This window comes from Hylobates moloch, unplaced genomic scaffold (assembly GCF_009828535.3).
Source record: "Hylobates moloch isolate HMO894 unplaced genomic scaffold, HMol_V3 SCAFFOLD_11, whole genome shotgun sequence".
NCBI lineage: Eukaryota > Metazoa > Chordata > Mammalia > Primates > Hylobatidae > Hylobates > Hylobates moloch.
The window spans coordinates 47,816,428-47,839,138 of record NW_026652286.1 but is presented as its reverse complement, the minus strand read 5'-3'; the positions used below and the strand labels follow the sequence as shown (position 1 = coordinate 47,839,138).

Sequence of the window (22,711 nt, the reverse complement as noted above, 5' to 3'; positions counted from 1 at the left end):
GGGTTTCGGCATGTTGGCCAGGCTGGTCTCGAACTTCTGGCCTCAAGTGATCCCCCCACCTCAGCCTCCCAAAGTGCTAGGATTACAGGCGTGAGCCACTGCGCCCAGCCAAAATTTTGTATTTCTTAATCTGGGTAGTACTTACATAACTGTTCCCTTGGTGACAATTCATCAACTGAATACTAATAATCTGTGCACTTTACTATATACAGATAAAACTTCAACAAAATTTTATTGGTATTATTTATACACTAAAAATCTGAGCATTTTGACCCCAAAATATAAATTGATATCAACTGCAAAAGTAAAAGTGCTTTGTTATATAGGCTGCCTTCCAAGAATTCAAGGATGACACCCCCAGAAAGCTGTAAATAGCATACTCGGCACTCATATAGCATTCAGCTGTACACTTAAGCCACTATATATCCCTCGGCACCAATCCAAAAATTTCACAAACGCTAACAAACGAGGCTGAAATTATTCCATCAACAGTTTGTTTGCTTTAGTTTTCCCCGTGTTAAACTGTGAGCTGTTATCACAGAATAGGCTCCATGAAGTAAATGATGCTTTCTCTTCCTAATCCCACACACTCTCGAAGCTCCCCCAAACCAAAACCTTCTTGGCCCCCGAACTCCTTAGGACTTCTCCAGGCTGTTTCTAACGGTGCTCCCTATTCCCTCTCCCAGTATCCACTCTCACACTCTACCTCCCACACATACAAAAACTCACATTAATGCTTACTCCAGAGACATGTCTCCCTAGCCAGACTTCTACCCTCTCCCAGTATCTCACAATACAATCCAAACCCCCACTACCCTCAAACTCCTACTATTCAGAAATTCCCTGCCAACAGCATCACAAAACCAGGGCACATGGTATCTTTTCAGTCCTCTTCGGTAGTAGTCACACAAAAAGCCGTTGCTACTGTAAGCTCTTCTGCCTATTCAACGGCAACCACAGTGGTTATTATCTCCAACTCTTCTCTTCCCTTTCGCCCCCGCCTCCTTTACTGCATTCAAATCCATTTCACTTTTCAAACACTCTCTCCCCCACAAGCTCTCCCTTCCTCTTTATGCATCCTTCCTAAGTCCCACTGGCAGCTGATAGAAAGTTGGAGGGGTGTATGAAAGAACTCACTCTGTCCTGTGTAAAGGTGGTGGAGGAAGGCTGCCCAAGTCTCAAGCACGTGCATGGCTGCAGAGTCAGACACTGGATTCTGCAAGCCAGCCCCACCACTTACTAACTGGAAGGCTCCGGACAAGCCTCAGTTTCCTCAACTGCCAAATGGGGGTAATAAAAACAGCTATCTCACAGAGTTGTGAAAATTCAGTGAACTAATGGCCACTGAACCCTTTGCACAAATCCAACACGGTAAGTTCTCAATAAATGACAGTTTCTCCTAGATCCTCTTCTTGGAAGGAGGAATAAAGGGAGAGGGTGAAGGGTACTTTCTTTAGGTTTCTTTAATGCTAAGATTCCTGCAAAATCTCCCCTTGGGGGACAGAAGGAAGGCAACCGATAGAAGGAGGGAAGTACTCTACAGATACGTGAGTGAAACAAAGAGTTTTGTCAGATCTCCAAAGTCAGTGTTTCCCCCTTCTTATCTCCCTACAAAGCAGAGCCGAGAAGTCCTCAAAGCCCTTCCTAAAGGATGGGGGAACACTTGAATATATACATCAAATCCGCCTTCCACAGAGGCTCACTGGAGGGAATGAAGAAGGAAAAAGTCCTCCTAATTATTAAGATGCGTTCCCTGGGACTCGGAGAATTAGGAAGGAAACCCCCAAGTCTTGAATACATTTCCCTAAAGAGGCCGAATACTTACTAATCAGGGGAGATTAAAGCAAATGGTAGACACCCTAAAGAGTACAAACTGGTTTCTCCGTAAGCGGGGATGGCCAGGTGGGGAAAGAAAGGAAAAGTGCTTTCGCTATGGCCCGTGGGACACAGGGGGTTCCCCGGGTCCCTTCCCGGGGTGAACGAGGGAGAGGGTCTGCGCGGGGGAATCCCCGGTTCCCTGCGTTGGGGGAGGCGGCCTCGGGCCGGGGCCCCAGGGACTTTAACTGGCTGGCTGCTTGTCCCTTAACAAGCCCATCTCCTGTAACGGGATTCTCCTAGGACTCTGGGATCTCCCGGAGGTTCGGCCATCACTGGACCCCTCCCCGCACAAACCTCCTGACAGTCTTCCTCAGTCCCGCGAGCCCTCGGGGTCCCTGCTCTGGGTGTCCCGGCTCGCGGGGTCAGCCTGGAGCCAGCAAGCTCTCCACGAGGGCCTGCCCGGGTCCCTCCCGAGCGCTGCGACCCGCGCCGGCTTACCTGCTGAGACGGCAGCTCCACATGCAGGGCCCGCGCGGCAGAACCGGGAGGCAGCGCGGCGGCCGGGCCCGGGGGTGGCTGGGGGACCTGGCCCCCGACCGACGCGGAGGCGCTCATCTCGATCCAGGGGCCGCCAAGCGGCGGGGCGGGCGCTCTTCCGGCATCCGCCGCCGCCTCCTAGCCACGACCTGCCAAGCCTCTGCAGCCTAGAAACCCGCCACCCGAGAGGAACGACTACTCCGTCCAGACAGTGGCCGCCGCCGCTGCCGCCGCTGGCTAAGGAAGAGCCATATTACCGCAGTGCAACCCCTCCACCTCGCCGAGACCCGGAGCGCTCATTGGCTTAGCCCTCAAGGGGGCGGGACCCAACGGCAGAAAAGGGGCGTGCTATTGGGTAGAAGGTCTGTCCATCGCTGGCATTACTGGACTTGGGGGCGGAGGGACTCAAGGATGGCCTCAATTGCGTCTGTCAAGCCGGAGTGAAACCTGGGGCGTTGCTTCTTTTTTTCCCAGTCTAATTGGTTCATTCACTACCAACGGGCAGAGTCTCCTGGTGGAGGCGGAAGGGCCATTGCACGAGGTCGCTGTCAATTGTCAGTAAAGGGAAAGAGGGGTGGGGTATTGATTAGATAGAGCGCGCTTCTGGGCTCCGGTGTCACGTGCAGGAGGCGGGAGAGTCACCTGATTAGGGAGTATCGGTCTTCTGAGCCACTTCCGCCCTCACTGGTTGCCGTGGTAACAGGCCTCCGGTGGAGGGCGGGGACCCTCGGAAGCCAGCTGGGTGGCGATCGCTTGTCTGCCTTGGCAGGCCCCTTGTGCTGTCTTTTCCCGGCGTGAGCGTGCAGGGATTGAAAAGGAATGCTTTATGGTTCAGCAGAGAGCCACCACGCAGGATGCACTGGGACCTGAGAACCGTCGGGCAGTCCCACCAGCTCTTTCATGACCAACTCCAACCGACAAGTACACGCCCCTTCTTGTACTCCACTAACTAGTAAGCTGAGCTACAAGGTGTGCCAGGCACCCAGGACGCCGATTCACCGCTTCAGGTGTGCTGCTTGTGCTGTCCCCAGAAAGCCTTTGCTACTTATCCATCAGTCTTAGCTGGGGCAGGAGTCCCTTCTTCCAAAAGGCTTCTCTGAGCCTCTCTGGGACCTTGAGTTAGGAATTTTGACCCTACCGTGGGTCTGGATTATTCTATTAATTTTTTTTTTAACAGTGCCTCATTCTTTCGCCCGGGCTGGAGTGCAGTGGCAAAATCACGGCTCATTGCAGCCTCGACCTCCTGGGCTCAAGTGATCCTCCCACCTCGGCCTCCTAAGTAGCTGGGAATACAGGCACATGCCACCATGCCCAGCTAATTTTAAAATTTTTTGTAAAGATGGGGTCCTGGCCATATTTCCCAGACTAGTCTCAAACTCCCAGGCTCAAGCGATCCTCCAGTCTCGGGCTCCCAAAGTGTTGGGATTACAGGCATGAGCCACTGGGCCTGGCCACATTATCTTTTAACACACATAAGCAGCCACCCTCCTTCCCCCCCACACACAAAATACTGTGAATTCTTCAAGCAAAAGGACCTTGTCTGATTCATCTCTGGATCCCCAGTGCCTGACAGAGAATCAGGAAATGTTTTTTTTTGCAGTGAAGGCCCAGCTCAAATGCCACCTCTTCCATGAAGACTTCCGTGATCCACAATGATAGCATCTCCAGCAATAGCTTCTATAATAAATAGCATGAGTCATTCTGCAGGATATTGATCTTCCTTTTTTTACTCCTAGACTGAATTTTTCCACCACCTGGATGAACATAGCAGAAAGAACATAGTGTTTTAGAGTCAGACACAATAGGAATCAGGCCCTTTGGAATCTTGGCTCTGCCACCTTTGAGCTATGTATCCCAAGGCAAGTCACTTCCCCTCTCTCAGCTTTAAAATAGTAATAGGATTGCTGTAGGGATTAAACTAAATCAACATATGTAAAGTGCCCACACAGGACCTGGCATATAATAGTTGCATTTTAAATTTTCTAAACAAAATGTAAGCATACTATCTTTCCAGGGTGTTCAGAAGCCTGAAAAACACCTTGGATCTTTTCTCAGAGCTGGATCACAAAGATGTCACACTGTCTCCTGTTCTGACACATTGAGTGGCTCCTCATGGCTGGAGACTGAGGTGTGTGGTCAGGTGTTTGTTGAGAAAAGAGTCGCTTGATCAGGTGTTTGTTGAGAAAGGAGTCACTGGGAAATCCCAAATATTACCTGATTGAACTCATGTGGTGCCAAGATCTGGGGGAGTTTCACAAAAAACACATTTCTGTTTCTAAGCTGTATTAGTTTTCTGAGGCTGCCATAACACATCACAAACTGGGTATCTTAAAACAACAGAAATTCTCTCATTGTTCAGGAGTTTAGGATCCTGAAATCAAGGTGTCAGGAGGGCTGTGCTCTCTTGGAAGGCTCTAGGGGAGAATCCTTCCTTACATATTCCAGCTACTGGTGGCTCTAGTTTCTTAGCTAGTGGTTGCGTAACTCCAATCTCTGCCTTCGTCATTGCATGGGCTTCTATTATTCCTATGTCTTCTTTCTTGCTGTGTGTGTGTGTGTGTGTGTGTGTGATGGAGTTTCACTCTTGTTGCCCAGGCTAGAGTGCAATGGCATGATCTCGGCTCACCGCAACCTCCGCCTCATGGGTTTAAGTGATTCTCCTGCCTCAGCCTCCCGAGTAGCTGGGATTATAGGCATGTGCCACCACGCCCAGCTAATTTTGTATTTTTAACAGAGATGGGATTTCTCCATGTTGGTCGGGCTGGTCTCAAACTCCTGACCTCAGGTGATCTGCCCACCTTGGCCTCCCAAAGTGCTGGGATTACAGACATAAGCCACTGCACCTGGCCTTCTCTTCTTTCTTTTATAAAGACGTTGTCTTTAGGCCCTGGCACAATGACTCACGCCTAAAATCCCAGCACTCTGAGAGGCTGAGGTGGGTGGGTCACTTGAGTTCAGGAGTTTGAGATCAGCCTGGCCAACATGGCGAAAACCCATCTCTACTAAAAATACAAAAATTTGGCCCGGTGCGATGGCTCACACCTGTAATCACAGTATTTTGGGAGGCCGAGGCAGGCGGATCATGAGGTCAGGAGATCGAGACCATCCTGGCTAACACAGTGAAACCCCATCTCCACTGAAAATACAAAAAATTAGCCGGGCGCAGTGGTGGGTGCCTGTAGTCCCAGCTACTTGGGAGACTGAGGCAGGAGAATGGCGTGAACCCAGGAGGCGGAGCTTGCAGTGAGCCGAGATCGCGCCACTGCCCTGCAGCCTGGGTGACAGAGCGAGACTCCATCTCAAAAAAAAGACATTGTCTTTAGATTTAGGGCCCACCCAGATAATTTAGGTTTCATCTTGAGATTCTTCATTACATCTGCAAATATTATTTTTTTCAAATAAGGTCATATTAACAGGTTCCAGGGGTTAGAACATGGACATATCTGTTAGGGGGCCATAACTCACTTAAGAAAATGGACCTAGAGAAAGAACACAGAATCACTTCTTTCTCCTTTGGGCATCAGTTCTGAATATTAGCTAACTTTATCACTTCATTCATTCAATAAATGCACACTGAGGGCTTCTCTTATCAAGCTCTGCTAGATGCTGGGAAATCAGACCGAGATTCATCCCTAGAGGAGCTGCCCAACCCCTTATATGGGAGTCCAGTAAACAAAGAGTAGGCCAGGCACAGTGGCTCATGCTATAATCCTAGCACTTTGGGAGGCTGGGGCGGGCACATTGCTTGAGCCCAAGAATTTGGGACGAGCCTGGGCAACCTTGTCTCTACAAAAATACAAAAATTAGCCCGGCATGTAGTTTTCACCTATAGTCCCAGCTACTGAGGAGGCTGAGGTGGGAGGATTACCTGAGCCTGGGGAGGTCGAGGCTGCAGTGAGTCACGATCATGCCACTGTACTCCCCCTTGGGCAACAGACTGAGACCCCATACCAAAAACAAACAAAGAGTGATCATCCAGTTACTCACTGCTGAGTCTGAGGGAAGCCCAAAGGCAGTGAGAGCCAGAGAAAATAGTTGAGAGTCAGATTTCACAGTGGAGGTGACATTGAAACAGGGTATTGAAGGGCCAATAAGAGTTCACCAAGTCAGGAGAGAGGGAGGAAAGGACATTCCAGCAGAGAGCAGGATCCATTCTTTCCACAAGCCTTTACTGAGGTTCACCTTTGCACAGGCTAGCTACTGGGTGCTGGAAATGCAGAGCTCAAGTAAACAACCCTTCTCCCACTTTTCCCAAATGCCGAAAACACTAGGAGAACTAGAACTCTCATCCCTAGGGGCATTGGGAAGAACTCAAAAGCCTGCTGCTTGCAAAGTATTCAAGATAATGTAAAGCATTTAACACACTGTCTGGGAGATAGTACATTTTTAATAAATACTAGTTGTCATTATTTTCATATGTCCTATTTCATTCTAAAAATTTTTTTTCTTGTTGTTGAGACAGAGTCTCTCTCTGTGACTCAGGCTGGAGTGCAGTGGTGCGATCTCAGCTCACTGCTACCTCTGCCTCCCGGGTTCAAGTGATTCTCCTGCCTCAGCCTCCCAAGTAGCTGAGACTACAGGCATGCACCACCATGCCCAGCTAAGTTTTTTTGTATTTTTAGTAGAGACAGGATTTCACCATGTTGGTCAGGGTGGTCTCGAACTCCTGGCCTCAAATGATCCACCCGCCTCAGCCTCCCAAGGTGCTGGGATTACAGGCGTGAGCCACCGCGCCCGGCCCTAAAAACTCTTTTATTATTGGGATCCTATTTCATAATATGGCTGTTTGTTTCAACATAAAAATATTTTAAACCACAGAATTAAATTATTATAATATTTACATAGTGCTATATATCCCCCTGAGAAACATATATCCAAGTTTAGAGAACATAGATTATAAGGTGGCCAAATGCAATATATATGCAATGATAGAAGGGGTCCAAGGTCAGTGGTAAGAGTGACCAACTCTTCAGGAGCTGGTGGGCAAGGTCAGAGCAGGCTTCACCAAAGTTATAAAGGATGATTGGGAGTTTAGTAGATGAACAATAGGTGTTTAGACCTGTTTGGCTCGGGAATAGCTAGGGTTTTAACAGCTAATTAGTACCATGTTGGGTATTTAAATCAAACATTCAGTTTCCAGGGCCAAAAAGCTAAGCCTACCCCAATCCATTTGCTTCCACTTCCTCCTCCCACCACATGGGCCTGATGCATTGGGTAAACAAGAGCAAGATAGGGCAGATGGGTCTTTCAGTGTCTCAAACTGTATTGAGTTAAATCTATCCCCTTCCTTTCAACAGAGCCCTCTTTCTTCCATTCACTTACTTGTCTAGTCAAACACCCATCAGACCTTTGCCAGGTGTCCAGCCTGGGCACTACGTTTCAAAAAATGATGCACATAGAATCCCTAACTGAAAGGAGATCTCAGCTCATTCGGTACAAAGTGGTAAGTACAATAATCAAGATGATGTATAAAGTACAGTGGAAGCACTAAGAGAAAGTTGCTAACTGTCACATGTTGTCCAGGAAGGCTTCCTAGGAGAGGAGAGTACCCTACGCAAGAGGAACAGCATGAGCAAAGGCACAGGGGCAGAGGATGTGGCAGCAGCAGAGTCTAACATGGCTGAAACAAAGGCTGCATGGGAGAGCAACAGGCAAAAAGGTTGGAAGAGGAAGCTAGGGCCGGGTGAGAAGAACCTGACTACCAGGCCGAAGAACATGAGTTTCATTGTGGGCAACAGAAAGCACTTAGAAAGATGGCTCAGGCAGCCTTGGGGGAGGGGTAGCTTTGAAGGGGCAGGACTAGAAGAGTGAGACACTTGCAGAAAGCAGGTGAGACTTGTGAAAGAAAAAGGCAGTTCCCCAAAGAAACTGCACGTACCCAAGAACCCTGAAAGGCAGGTGCCTAGACAGCATTTTCCCTTCTCCTTTCCCAATTCGGCAAGGTCATTTTCTCAAAATTTGCCTCCCAGGTCTGAACGAACTGCTACCTCCTCTGGGCTCCTACAGCAGCTGTCTGCCCTCTCTTCAGTATGTGTAACTGTGTGCCTAGTCATATACTGAGCCGTCTACATTTGTCCCTCCCACTCTGCTGTGAACCTCCGCTTTTGATTTGAGTCCCCAGCATCCCGACACAGAAGACAGGCTCCATAGCATCATTGAGCAAATGGCTGAATGAATGAAGTCAATGAATGAATGGACAAATGCTTGAGTAAGTGAATGTTTGGATCACGTGGGGGCCTCCATTCCTCCTGACTAGACACAGCCCCCAGAGAGGGGAAATGAGCTTGCTTAAGGTCACACAAAGTTTGTAGCAAAGCTAAGACAAAGAGTTGGGCCTTTTGTCCCCAAGACCAACACTCTTTCCTCAGTTCCAGTGGTTTTCCCACTGTCACTGACTGTAAAGGTGCCAGTGTGAACACAGGAGCTTGTGAATGTGCGGGCCAGTGAGGGTAACACATATGGGAAATAAGCACATCTAACCCAGGAAGCTGATTTACTAAGAGTTGTCCAGAGAAAACTTTCCTTGGGAACTGATGTTTGCAGTGAGGTCTGAAAGATGAGTAGGAGTTAACTGGACAAAGGAGGCTAGTGAGGGTAGGGGAAGCTGTTTGGATAAAGGAACAGGAGGAACAGCCTGTGGAGGACTATATGGAGCATTGCAGCAACTCGAAGAGAAGGCCAGCCGGTGCCGAGGAGGAAGAGGAGAACACTTTTGAAAGAAATTGCTATTTCAAAACCAAAACCAAACCAAAGACCACCTTCAGTTTCTTTAACAGTTTAGTGTTGTTCTTATTGGTAATTTTATTTATTTATTTATTTATTTTTGAGACAGGGTCTTGCTCTGTCACCCAGTCTCGAGTACAGTGGTGTGATCATGATTCACTGCAGCCTCAACCTCCTTCCAGGCTCAGTTGATCCTCCCAAATAGCTGAGACTACAGCGCACTGACGCACCTGGCTAATTTTTGTATTGTTTGTAGAGATGGCGTTTGCTATGTTACCCAGGTTGGTCTCGAACTCCTGGGCTCAAGTGATCTGTCTGCCTTGGCCTTCCCAAATGCTGAGATTACAGGTGTGCCTCACTGCACCTGGCCCTTATTTGTAACTTTATACAGCAGAAGCAGCACTATCCTTTGGTGCTTAGAGCTTCTGAAGTCCTAATCCAGCCCTGATGATGCAGAATGAGGCTAGAGACGCTGGCAGGGCTAGGTCCTGCCGGGCATTATAGGCCACAGTGGAGTTTGGATTTCTTTGAGGCTCATGGACAACTATTAGGGGGTTTAAGCAGGGGAGTTACATGCTCTTATTTATGCTTCAGAAATGTCACTCTGGCTGCTGTGTTGTGTAGATTCGGGGGTGGGCAAAGCAGTGAAAATGGTGATGATAAATTGTGATATTTCTTCATTGAGTTTAAAGACAGTTAGGACCAAAATGTGCTGAGTTCCTGGTAATAAAGGCACTCAAGGGATGTCTGATTTCCCTGTTAGGCTGATTCTTTGACTGGTAAGCCACTCCCCAGGCAGGCATAGCATCACAGAGTTTCTGAGAAGGTACACCCTGAATGCAAAGTGGTGTGGCTGAAAGACTCCATGCCAGGGGAAAGCATCTGGAGACCAGTCTGAACCTTTAGCTTATTCACTGCATGATTTTAGACAAATCAATTCCCCTCTATGAGTCTACAGGTTTCCCTAGGACCTAGAGGGAACTAACATTTGCTAAGTGTTTTACATACATTACTCTGGTCAATCCCCACAGGATCCTGTGAAGTAGGTATTATTTATTTGTTTTATTTTATTTTTTGAGACAGAGTCTCACTCTTTCACCCAGGCTGGAGTGCAGTGGCACGATCTCGGCTCACTGCAACCTCCACCTCCCAAGTTCAGGCAATTCTCCTTCCCAAGAAGCTGGGACTACAGGTGTGAGCCACCACGCTCAGGTAATTTTTGTAGAGATGGGGTTTTACCATGTTGGCCAGGCTGGTCTCAAACTCCTCACCTCAGGTGCTCCACCCACCTCAGCCTCCCAAAGTTCTGAGATTACAGGCATAAGCCACCGAGCCTGGCTGAAGTGGATATTATTGTCTCAGTTTTACAGATGCCTAAAAAAAGGATCAGAAATTAAAATGACCCATCACATGGTTCTTAGGGCAAATTGATGGTGTGAACCCAGGTCCTCAGGGCAGGACTTTGTCACCCACATCATAGCTTCTGCATTCATTAGAATACACTATTTAGGACTAGTTAGTTATAAATATGAGAAGGGAAAGAACTAGGATGAACCCTGTTATCCGTAAATTAAAACTGGCCAGATCTTGGTTTCTAGATACCGTCCTCCACTAGGAGGAATCAAGACTCTTTGGAGAAGTGGCTGATTTCAGGATTGGGCCAGAAAAAAGCAAAAGATGATCCTGGGGCATCTAGTTGTGCCAGAAAGTAAGGAAGTCCTCAGAAAAATGATGGGACAAATGACATCAAAGGGACACAGAAGCCAGTTCAAAGGGGCTTCTCACTGTCCAAAACTGGGGCAGTTTAAGCATCAGAATAAATGTTAGAATGGCTTATAACCCATTGAATAAAACAGGATCCATGAGTCTTTATAATAAATGTTTAATAAGAAAGGAGATATTTGTAACTATCTCCTTTCAAATATCAAAATACCAAAAAAAGAGTAACTTTACAGTGGAAAAGTGTGGCAAGTCACCATCTTAAAAGTGATCAATGAGGCCAGGCACGGTGGCTCACGCCTGTAATCCCAGCACTTTGGGAGGCCAAGGCGGGTGGATCACGAGGTCAGGAGATCGTGTCCGTCTTGGCTAACACGGTGAAACCCTGTCTCTACTAAAAATACAAAAATATTAGCCAGGCATGGTGGCGGGAGCCTGTAGTCCCAGTTACTCTACTCTGGAGGCTGAGGCAGGGGAATGGTGTGAACCCAGGAGGCGGAGCTTGCAGTGAGCCGAGATTGTGCCACTGCACTCCAGCCTGGGCGATAGAGCAAGACTCTGTCTCAAAAAAAAAAAAAAGAGTGATCAACATGACCATCATCAATCAGTAATATGACAAATTCAAATTATCTGCTTCCTGATAGGATGTGATGAGGAGAGCCCATCATCACATCTGTGATATTTCTGCCAAAGATAAATAATCTGAACCAATCATAAGGAAACAATAGGCAAAACAAAACCGAATGGCATTCTAAGAGTACCCAGCCCATCATCTTCAAGATTGTCAAAGTCATGATGGTCAAGGAAAGACTGAGTATCTGTTTCAGATAAAAGAAGATCGAAATAACATGTGACTCTGAACTTGATCCTTTTGCCAGAATGGGCACTATTAAGACAAACGGTGAAATTTGAATAGGGCCTGAGGATTAGATCGTAGTAATGTTTTTATGTTAATTTTGTGGTCTTCATGGTTTCATTGTAGTTATATAGGGTAACATTCTTGGCCATGCATGGTAGCTCATGCCTGTAATTTCAGCACTTTGGGAGGCCAAGGCAGGAGGATTGCTTGAGCTCAGGAGTTCAAGACCCACTAGAAAGAGAGAGATGTCAGGCTGGGCGTGGTGGCTCACGCCTGTAATCCCAGCACTTTGGGAGGCCAAGGCAGGTGGATCACGAGGTCAGGAGATAGAGACCACAGTGAAACCCCATCTCTACTAAAAATACAAAAAATTAGCCAGGCGCAGTGGCAGGTGCCTGTAGTCCCAGCTACTCGGGAGCCTGAGGCAGGAGAATGGTATGAACACAGGAGGCGGAGCTTGCAGTGAGCCGAGACTGCACCACTGCACTCCAGCCTGGGCGGCGGAGTGGGACTCTGTCTCAAAAAAAAAAAAAAAAAGAGAGAGATGTCGTCTCCATTAAAAATAAAAAACAATTGGCCAGGTGTGGTGGCACATGCCTGTAATCCCAGCTACTTGGGAGGCTGAGGTGGGAGCATCATTTGAGCCCAGGAGCTGGAGGCTGCAGTGAGCTATGATCGTTCCGTTGCACTCTAGCCTGGGTGACAGCGCCAGACCCTCTCTCAAAAAAAGAAAAAAAAAACATTCTTGTTTGTTGAGAGTGATGAGTTATCATGTCCACAACTTACTCTCAAATAGTTTAGGAAAAAAATTATTTATATTATACTTGAAAAGTTTTGTGAGATTGTTTCTAAAAAATTATTTAAAAATCATGTAATGTTCATTGTAATCTATTTCACGTAAACAAAATGAAAATTATTTACTTTACTTTGATCCTAATATTTTGCTCATAAAGCTTAGATTCATTTGTTTAAGAACAGTAGGGGCCAGGTGCGGTGGCTCACGCCTGTAATCCCAACACTTTGGGAGGCCGAGGCAGGCGAATTGCTTGAGGTTGGAGTTCGAGACCAGCCTGACCAACATGGAGAAACCCCGTCTCTACTAAAAATACAAAATTAGCCAGGCGTAGTGGGGGGTGCCTGTAATCCCAGCTACTTGGGAGGCTGAGGCAGGAGAATCATTTGAACCTGGGAGGTAGAAGTTGTGCTGAGCCAAGATCACACCATTGCACTCCAGCCCAGGCAACAAGAGCGGAACTCTGTCTCAAAAAACAAACAAACAAACAAACAAACAAACAAAAAAAACAGTAGGGCAGACTTTATTCAGGAGGGGCTACCACAGTGGAGTTCTGTAGCCGGAGAGAGAGATCAGGCTCAACTCCCTAAAGTTTAGATTTTAAAAAATAATTTATTGAGTGCTTGGGTTGTGCCAGGCATTGCTACAAGCAGTTTTTGTGTATCGGCACGACAGTGCTATGAAATTAGAAAGCGAAGGCAGTCATGTTACTTGCCCAAGGTCACATGTTCTGAGTTTTGAGCTGGGATTCTAAAGCAGTGTAACTCCAGTGTTGTTAATCCTACATTTTACTGCCTCTAATGAAATAGTGTTACTACATATATTTTCGATAAATTTATATAGCGAAGTCATACTTTTTTGGAATATATTTTTATATCATATACATCGAATGAAAAAATATACTGTTCATGTTTAATTAGAAGAAAAATACTTTGACATATTAGTTTTCATCAAAAGTAAATATAAATCTCAAAAATCATTTGATACTTCAGAGAATAAACTTTTTAAGATGTATGTTAGTGTGATTCAATGATACATAAAAAACATAAGAAATAAAATTATGTGTATGTATGATTAAAAAAATTAGATGAAAATATATGAAACAAAACTCCCTAAATGGAAAGTGGTAAAAAGTATTTTGAAAAAGAGTTTGCAAGGAAGGGAAACAGGAATATGAAAAAGAAGTTTGAAATATATATATGAAGCATGCGTTTGCTGTAAAAATTGTGGTGGAAGCAGGGGGTGGGGGAAGTCCCCACTTTTCTCCTCCTCATGATCCCATTATAACTCTTTAAATGGGAAAATATTCCACCCTCTCTGAAGTACTAGGGAAAAGTGCCTTCCAAACTTGTAGTCCACCTCATGGAAAGAAAAGTGAAATATTTGATTTGTGAGAAGACTAGAGGTTGTCATCCTCTGGTCCAACTTCTCTATCAGGTGGTGTAAATATATTAAAGTCACTGTATTAGTTTAAGACACAAACTGGGTGGCTTAAAACAGAAATTTGTTCTCTCACAGTTCTGGAGTCCAGAAGTCCAAAATCAAGGGCTGTGCTCTCTTAGAAGGCTCGAGGAGAGAATCCTTCTATGCCCCTTCCAGATTCTAGTGGCTCCAGGTGTTCCTTGCCTTGTGCCTACACAACTCCCAATCTCTGCCTCCGTTTTTTGTTTTGTTTTGTTTTGTTTTCTTTTGTTTTTGAGACAGAGTATTGCTCTGTCACCCAGGCTGGAGTGCGGTGGCACAATCTCCACTCACTGAAACCTCCACCTCCCGGGTTCAAATGATTCTTTTTTTTTTTTTTTTTTTTTTGAGATGGACTTTCGCTCTTGTTGCCCAGGCTGGAGTGCAATGGCGTGATCTCGGCTCACTGCAACCTCCACCTCCTGGGTTCAAGCGACTCTCCTGCCTCAGCCTCCCGAGTAGCTGGGATTACAGGCATGCACCACCACCCCAGCTAATTTTGTATTTTTTAGTAGAGACGGGGTTTCTCCATGTTGGTCAGGCTAGTCTTGAACTCTCGACCTCAGGTGATCTGCCCGCCTCGGCCTCCCAAAGTGCTGGGATTACAGGCATAAGCCACTGTGCCCAGCCGGGTTCAAACAATTCTTGTGCCTCAGCCTCCCAAGTAGCTGGGACTACAGGTGTGCACCACCACACCTGGCTAATTTTTGTATTTTTAGTAGAGATGGGGTTTTGTCATGTTGGCTAGGCTGGTCTCACTACATTGCCCAGGCTGGTCTCGAACTCCTGGGATCGAGCAATTCTCCTGCCTCGGCCTCCCAAAGCGTTGGGATTGTAGCGATGAGCCACTGCGCCTGGCCTGTTCTTCTAAGGACACCTATCATTTAATTTGGGTCCCATCTAGATATTCGGTATTACCTCATCTTGAAATCTTTAACTTAATTTTATCTGCAAAGGCCCTTTTTTCCAAATAAGACTACATTCACAGGTTCAAGGGATTAGGATGTGGACATATTGTGTAGGCCACTATTCAACCCACTACACCATTCTCATATGGCCTGCCCCTCTTTTCTCTCAAGCTACCCTGCCCAAATGATGGGGAAATTAAGATGTTAATCTTAATTTGTATTAATCTGGACTAAAGTGTCAACCAACCACTAAGAAAATAACTCAAAAACATACAGAAACAAGATGATGATTAAAATAGTATATTAGAAAACAGTTGTCTAACACACAAGGCAGGAATGGAAAGAGAGAGGAATAAAAAAAATAAGACACACAGAAAACTAATAGCAAAATGACAGATGTAAATCCCACCTTATAATTATATTAAATGTAAAGAGACTAAAACAATCATATGGCAAAGAGTAGAAATGTGGATATAAAAAATATCTAACACTATTATGTCTACAACACACTTTATATTCAAAGACACAAATAAGTTGAAAGGAAAAGGATAGAAAAGACATTCCATGCAAATAGGAACAAAAGAGAGTTGGGGTTGCTGTACCAATATAGGTTATACACAGTAAACTTTGAGACAGAAACTCTTACTACAAAGAGCAGCATTTTATAATGATAAAGGGTGGATTCATCAGGAAGACATAATATAAACATGTTATAAACATGCATGCAGCTAACGGCAGAGTCCCAAAACACATGAAGCAAGAACTGACAGAACTGGAGGGAGACATCAATCAATAACAACAGTTGGAGAATTCAATACCCTGCTCTGAATAATGGATAGAACAACTAAGCAGAAGACCAACAAAGAAAGAGGAGATTTGAACAACGTGATAAGCCAATTTGACCTAATAGATATCTTCATCTGTGAAACACCCTAGCTTTTAGGCTGGGTAGGAGCTGGAGAGATGTGAAAATGTGGAAAGCAAGCCTAAGCCGCTGTGTGGCCTACACCTGAGAGCCATCTTCAGTGACCCCTTGTGGCTGTATCTGGGAACCACAGACAGAATCATGGAACCGACCATCTTCAGTCTCAAAGGGCTGCCCTCACCACTACACCCAAGGGCAGAAGGTCTTCGGGACAAAGGCGGTTCCAGTTCCTTCTCCCAAGGTAACAACTCCCATCCCAAGGCAATGTTCACAGAACCTACCTGAGTCCCCCCTGCCCCATGCACAGCTTAAGACCAGGGTGGTCTCAGCTCTGATCAGGCCACTGAGGGCATCCCTCTGGGATTTGGGACCCGGTTACTGTCCCTGTTCTCCTTAGGCAGATGGCGGAGTTCCCCAGTGCACAGAAGGTGCTCACTCTTCACAAAAAGCAGTGCTTGAGAATAACAGACTACCTTGGTGGAGTAGCCTTAGTTAGGGCCAGGGCTTGACTTGAAGCAAGAGACTGAGGTTGCAGTCCAGCCTTGGGTCAGCCTCAGGCTGGGGCTGGGGTCATGCTGAGACCCTCATCAGAAAAAAGGCCTTTCCCCCATCCGAAAGGAAATGGCTGTCCTCTGACCTGAGCACTCTAGCCTGAGGCCTGCCTGGCGCTAGAAGCCAGCCTCTGTTGTCCCCTCCTAGCACTCCTCTCACTGCTCTGCCTTCCTGCCCACATAGAAACTCTGGAGACACCAGCTCCCCACCCTTCCAAGCCAAGCCCCACTGCTGTCTCTGCCTCCTCCATTTTTCAAAGCAGCAATGTTTTTCCAATCAGGCCTCCCTATCCTTCCCCTGCTGCTCTGCCCTTCACTGCCTTCCTTTCCTGGCGACTCTCAGCTGCCCTTCAAGGCCCATCTCAGGCATTCTTTCCTCAGTGAGGCACCCCCGGGCAGGTTGGGGCTTCTGGCACAGCTCTGACCGCCCCGCATATCCTCAGCTGTTCCCAGTGTTTGTCTCTGCTCCCAAGTAGCTCTCTCACAGTTTCTGGCACAGAGGAGTTGGCCCGGAGGAAGATGAACAGCAAGGACAGGCAGGACAGTTCTGGCAGTAAGGAAGTTAGAACAAGGTCCTTTGGTCTCGGCTGGGAAGGGTTCCCAGGTGCTTAGTACTCACTGAACAGAAAGGAATTAGAAAACAGGTGGCATCTTGTAATCACTAGGGTGACAGCAGCCTTTTTGGTAGAGCTGAGGCCAGGGGCAGGGAACACGGCTTGAGTGACCCATAAGGAGCCTTCCAGCTCAGCCACTCAAGGGCCCTCCAGCTGGACAGGAGCCCTTTACCACGTGGTAGGCACCATGTGAAGTGGCTCCCAATGACCCCTGCCCCCGGCATCCATTCCCTGGTGTAATCCCCTCCCCTCCAGTGGGAGCTGGACCGATCAATGTTCATTTAATGAACAGAATATGGCAAAAGTGACAGGATATCACTTCCCAAGTTAGGTTATAAGGGCCTGGGACTTCCGTCTTGCTCGCACACTTCACTCCACTCACTGGCTCTTCTTGCTAAGTCAGCTGTTGTGCCGTGAGCTACCCCATGGAAAGGCCCATGTGGCAAGGAACTGAGAGTGGCCTCTGTCAACAGCCAGTGAGGAAGTCAATCCTGCGAACAACTGCAGGAACGGCCTTGGGAGTGGATCCTTCCTCAGCCCGGCTCCAAGACAACTGCAGCCCTGTGAGAAACCCTGAGCGGAGGACCAAGCCAAGCCTCAAATCATGACTTGGAACTGGGAGACAACAGATGCTGTTGGAAGCCATTGAGCTCTGAAGTAGTTTGTTACACAGTGACAGGTAACTTACACACCACGGCAGGGTCATGTGGGCCAAAGGTGCAAGGGGCTAGAGGGCTCACAGGGCAGCCAGCTGGGGCCCCAGTCTTCCCCAGGTGTCAGCAGCAGATGCAGATGCAGCCCCAGCAATAACTCATAGAGGATTCTCACTTTCATTTATTTTCTAGGCATATACAAAAGTCTGACATGGTGCAATGATCTCATCAAGAGATAACAGAACACACAGGAGAGGGTTGGGTTTCCTCCTCGGCCCAACCCCCTCAGGAAGGCACAGAAAAGTGAGGCTTGGGTTCGGGGGCCACCTGCTTTGGAACTAATCTTCTGCTCAGAAGGCCAGGCCCCTTCTGAAGAGGGACCTTTTCCTCACATCCAGAATCTGGGATCTGGGGAAGGTAAACTGAGGCCACCAATAAGCATGTGCTCCAGGCCAAGGCTGAGTCTGTGCTGCATCCATGTCATCAGCCACCCAAGAAAAACCAGTTACTCCACCTAGCTCATGGTGGTGGCATCCTCCCTGCAATGGTGCATGTGGGGCAGTCCTTTCCCCTGCAGGGTGTCATTGTCACCCCTATCCTCATCCTGAAGGCCAGTCCAGGCTCCAATGTGAGTGACTAGGGGTGAGGTGGGGGTGGCAGAAGGGAGATCAAACTGGAGCATTCCAAATGCCTGCTACTGCCCTCACACAACGGGGCAACTGTGCTCTCCAACTCCTCCCCTTGGCAGAGAAACTGGTCCTGCAGTTTCAGGACTAGACGAGTGTGGGGTAGTGGCAATAGAGGGGCTTGTATGAGAAGTGGCTTTCGCCTCTCATCCCTAGGGGCAAAAAGTGAATCACCTAACTGGTCCAAGTCACTAATGGCAATCCTTCTTCCCCAATGAGCCAAGACTGAGTTTCCTCTGTCACTTCAGGAAGGGAAGAAGAGAGGTTAGCTGAGCCACCCAGATTAGGCCCAGATTTAGCCACCACCTAGAACAGGGCAAGCTGGAAGTGAAAGAACTTGAAATACTGACTTTTTCCTTCTTAAAAAAGACCTAACATTGTAATGGTTTAGCAAAATTATTATAATTTCTTTTAAATAACCCACAGACACCCATGACACTTCCAAATTTACAGAGCAAAAAAGCGATTTGCAGCTGGTTCCTCCAGGGAGTTGGCCCCGAAGGCTGGCTCAGTTCACCTCCAGGACCTCAGTCTCCAGGAGGCCGAACTTGGTCTTGTGCTTGTCGAAGAGCTTCACCAGGGCCTCCATGTACATGGTGTGGTACAGGTCAATGTCTTGCTGGGTTGGGTGCTCCAGCTTGGGGATGGTGATGGGCTCTCCCACTGCAGGGACAAGGAAGAGGCTTCTGGTTAGTCAACACCCTTCCCCTGGGCATCCACCATGATGCTGAAGTCGGTGACGCTGGGCTGTGGGCCCGCCATGTGGTAGGAACTGTGCCAAATGCTTTATGTGCTGCATCTCTGGTTGCCCCTATTACAGATGAAAAGACTGAGGCCCAGGGGCATGTGAAGGGACCCACCCGAGGCCACACAGGTGCTAAGCTGCAGATGGGATCAAGACTGGTTGAACCCACTGCATTCTGCTAGGAGGGTCTATGAGAGTCAGGGGATCAAGTAAACATCTTTGCTTTTGCTCTGCTCTGGGCAAGCCATTCCTGCCTCTCTAAGCCTCAGTTTCCTCATCTGTCACATGGGGATTCTTCCTCATAGGGCTTTTCTAAGGATTCTGTGAGGAATGTGACATGCTTTAAAAAGTGTAGGCCAGGGCCGGGCGCGGTGGCTCACGCCTGTAATCCCAGCACTTTGGGAGGCTGAGGCGGGTGGATCACGAGGTCAGGAGATCGAGACCATCCTGGCTAACACGGTGAAACCCCGTCTCTATTAAAAAAATACAAAAAAAATCAGCCGGGCGTGGTGGCGGGCGCCTGTAGTCCCAACTACTCGGGAGGCTGAGGCAGGAGAATGGCATGAACCCGGGAGGTGGAGCTTGCAGTGAGTCGAGATTGCGCCACTGCACTCCAGCCTGGGCGACAGAGCGAGACTCCGTCTCAAAAAAAAAAAAAAATTAAAAAAAAAAATAAAAAGTGTAGGCCAGGCGTGGTGGCTCACACCTGTAATCCCAGCACTGTGGGAGGCAAAGACCCACAGATTGCTTGAGCTCATGAGTTCAAGACCAGCCTGAGTAACATGGTGAAAATCGTCTCTACCAAAAAAAAATACAAAAAATTAGCTGGGTGTGGTGGTGCACGCCTGTAGTCCCAGCTACTCAGGAGGCTGAGGTGGGAGGATCGCTTGAGACTGGGAGGCGGAGGTTACAGTGAGCCGAGATTGCGCCACTGCACTCCAGCCTGGATGACAGAATGAGACCCTGTCTTAAAAATAAAAAATAAAAAAATAAAAAGTGTGGTTAAGGGCAGGAGAGGAGAGAGAAGACCAGCATTTATGATCTGTGCGTTACTTTATTTTCTTATCCTGCTGCATCTCCATACCCAATCCATTCCTATGTCCTGCCAATGCTATTTCCGAAATTTTCCCAAATCATGCACATCTCTTCCATCTCCACTGCTACTCCCTTGGCCCAAGCCACTGGCTACCAAAACAGCCTCTGGGCTGGTCTCGTGGCTTCCACTTTTCTAACCCATCTTCCATCCAGCAGCTCCAAGGATCATTTTTAAATGCAAATCTGAACTTCTCCTCCCAAACACTGTCTGGTAGCTCTCCATTCTCAAAGTGAAGAGCAAATTCCTTCACATTACCCACAGGACCCAGCCCCTCCCCAGCCACACCTGTGCATGGAAATGTTCCTGCTGCCTCCCTGTTGCTTTGTCTCTACCTAAAAGTACAAGGCAGGACACCTGGCCTAGGAACGCAAAGGATCCCCTGTGTGAGCTTTGGCCCTTTGAGTCCACTGCCAAGGGCCCATGTGCTCCTGTGGGATCCATTAACATGCACACACACACCTACAATAGGTAATTCTTTAGAATCCTCTAAACAGTCCCAAATACACCCAAAACAACACAGACGAGGGCCAAGTGCAACCAGTGTTTTCCACTCTTCTGACAGGTCTATGTTGCAGTCATATTAATGTTTTTCTTTCTGTTCTTCAAAAAAACTACACAATCTTGCTTCTGAACTTCACGTAGGCTATTGTTTCTGATAAAAAATCTCTTCCTCCTCTATTTTGCTAGATAATTCCTACCAGTTAGCAGTGCAAGAGTTACCTCCTCCCTGGGGTCCGCTATGACTCCCTAGAGCACCTGCGCATCGTCATCACATTCCCCCACTAGTCTTTGCTGTAATAGTCTTCCCTGATAGACTAGTGGGTACTGCAAACCCAGAGACTGCAGGTTTTCTTTCCTCACCTATCACAGAGCTTGGTTCATCACATAGGCTCAATTCCCCAACTCCTACTGCTACCCCTCCTGACCAGTATCAGCACCCAAAACTTCAAAGTCCTCATGGCTAAGGGCATGGCCATCAGAGCCAGGTGGCCTGCACTGCAATCCCGTCTCTACTGCTGATTAGCTGTATGGCACCCTGTGTTCAGGACAGCCTTTGGTCTGCAGGCTAGGAGCTTACCAACAGTGGTAATGGGCTTGGAGTAGGGCACCAGCCCCCAGGTGTCGGAGGAGAAGAGGCCTCGACCATGGAAGATGCATGGGGCGAAACCAATGTATTTCTGGAACTTCTTCTGGACCCATCGGCCCCAGGAGCCCTCCTCAAAGATCACCTGCTTGTACACTTCATTCTCTCCAAAGGAGTAGATGGGAACCAGGTCGGCTCTGGAAGGGAGAGGCCAGGGTCTGTCATACCCTACTTACTGGCTTCAGTCTATGTCAGCCTAGAGGCCCTGGACACTGGCCAAGTGTCCCCCTCCCCCAACTGGGTGTACCAGAATCACCTGGGTGTCCCAAGTTCACATGACCCCTCTCTACCAGGTTCTGATGGGCCTTCTGCCCCACTGCTAATGACTGGGGAGCATATCAGAGCTCTGGGTCCCCCAGGCAAAGGGAAGGCTGAGCGCCCTGCTCTGGAATGCCTGTTTTCCACCTCTTCCTGCAGGGCCTGCCTCTGCCAGGAAGTTCTCCCGGTCCCCCCACCAACCCAGGCCTCTCTTAGCCCTGGACTCACTATTGTTTCACAGTCTCAGCACATTGTGTTGTCACTGTCCGTCCCTCCACCCTCCCCCACCGTTGGTGCTCCCTGAAGGCAGGGACTGGGTCCAATATGAATGTGTCCCCAGGGGCTGGCCGAGGGCTGAGCCTGCAGGGCAGCCTCTTCTTCCAAAGCCTGAGGTAAGGTCCCCAGGGGACAGAGAAAACAGCTGCTGTCCCCCAGCCACATTCCACACCACCCTCCTTCCTGACCTCCTGGTCTCCCAGCAAAATGATATATTCTGGCCCCAGGTGGTCCAGTCCTGCATATAAGCCTGGACTCTCAGCCCATCTGCAAGGGCCCACAGGCTACAGGTTGCATCTGTGCCCACCCAGACACACATGGGCAAACTTGGCCCACACTGTGCAGTCTGGGCTCCAATATCCCCTCCCTAACAGAATGATTGACTCCCTTCCATGCCTTCCTGGGATCTGGGTCCTGTCTTCAGGGTCCAAGGAGTCTGCTGCCCTGGGCTGAGGGGCACTGGAGGGGTGTGTGTGTGTGTGTGTAGGGAGGCACTCACCCATGACGCAGGGCCAGTTTCACAAAGCCCTTGCGGTTCCGCAGGGTGACTGCATTCTTGCCAGGCATGGAGCTCAGAGACTCAGCTGCACCCCCCACCACGATGATGATAGCATTGCCACTCCCATTCTTTGAAAGCAAATAGTCTATGGTGTCCCGGCTGACAGGGCAGATACCTGAGGGGAGGAAAGGACGCAAGAGTCAGGGTTGCCCATGGATCCACTCCCCATCCCCAGCACACAGTCAGGTATAAAACATAAAGAACCCTGGACTTGGGCCCCAGACCTAGCCCAGCCCCTTTGGAGTTGTCTGGTTCTGTGTAAGCTATTCATTTTTCTGAGCCTCAGTTTCCTCATCTGTAAAATGCAGCTAATGATACAAAGTTTTGGGAACTAATGCATTTGGCAAACATTCCCTGGGCCCTAATTCTGCCAAGTTGGTGCGAGG

The 22,711-nt window shown here is 48.2% G+C and overlaps 2 protein-coding genes and 1 long non-coding RNA gene across 5 annotated transcripts in view; 1 reads left to right on the top strand and 2 right to left on the bottom strand.

Moving 5' to 3' along the window:
- The window catches only part of UVRAG (UV radiation resistance associated), a 333,170-nt gene extending 330,549 nt beyond the window's left edge, over positions 1-2,621 (bottom strand). Inside the window, exon 1 of the mRNA XM_032166960.2 lies at positions 2,317-2,621. Within this exon, the coding sequence (XP_032022851.1) occupies positions 2,317-2,433 (117 nt within the window). The 5' untranslated portion in view covers positions 2,434-2,621. The remainder of the gene's footprint in view (positions 1-2,316) is intronic.
- A 404-nt stretch (positions 2,622-3,025) lies between these two features.
- LOC131380682 (uncharacterized) lies at positions 3,026-4,061 on the top strand. The gene is made up of 2 exons (XR_009208766.1): positions 3,026-3,362; positions 3,956-4,061. It is a non-coding gene; the product is annotated as an uncharacterized LOC131380682 (long non-coding RNA).
- Positions 4,062-18,630: 14,569 nt separating this feature from the next.
- DGAT2 (diacylglycerol O-acyltransferase 2) overlaps positions 18,631-22,711 on the bottom strand; it is a 32,093-nt gene continuing 28,012 nt past the window's right edge. For all 3 annotated transcript variants that reach the window (XM_058446941.1, XM_032166958.2, XM_058446942.1), the window contains 3 exons: positions 22,266-22,440; positions 21,167-21,369; positions 18,631-18,910 (listed from right to left, as the gene is read on the bottom strand). In XM_058446941.1, coding sequence (XP_058302924.1) covers positions 18,756-18,910; positions 21,167-21,369; positions 22,266-22,440 — 533 coding nt within the window. In that variant the 3' untranslated portion in view covers positions 18,631-18,755. The remainder of the gene's footprint in view (positions 18,911-21,166; positions 21,370-22,265; positions 22,441-22,711) is intronic.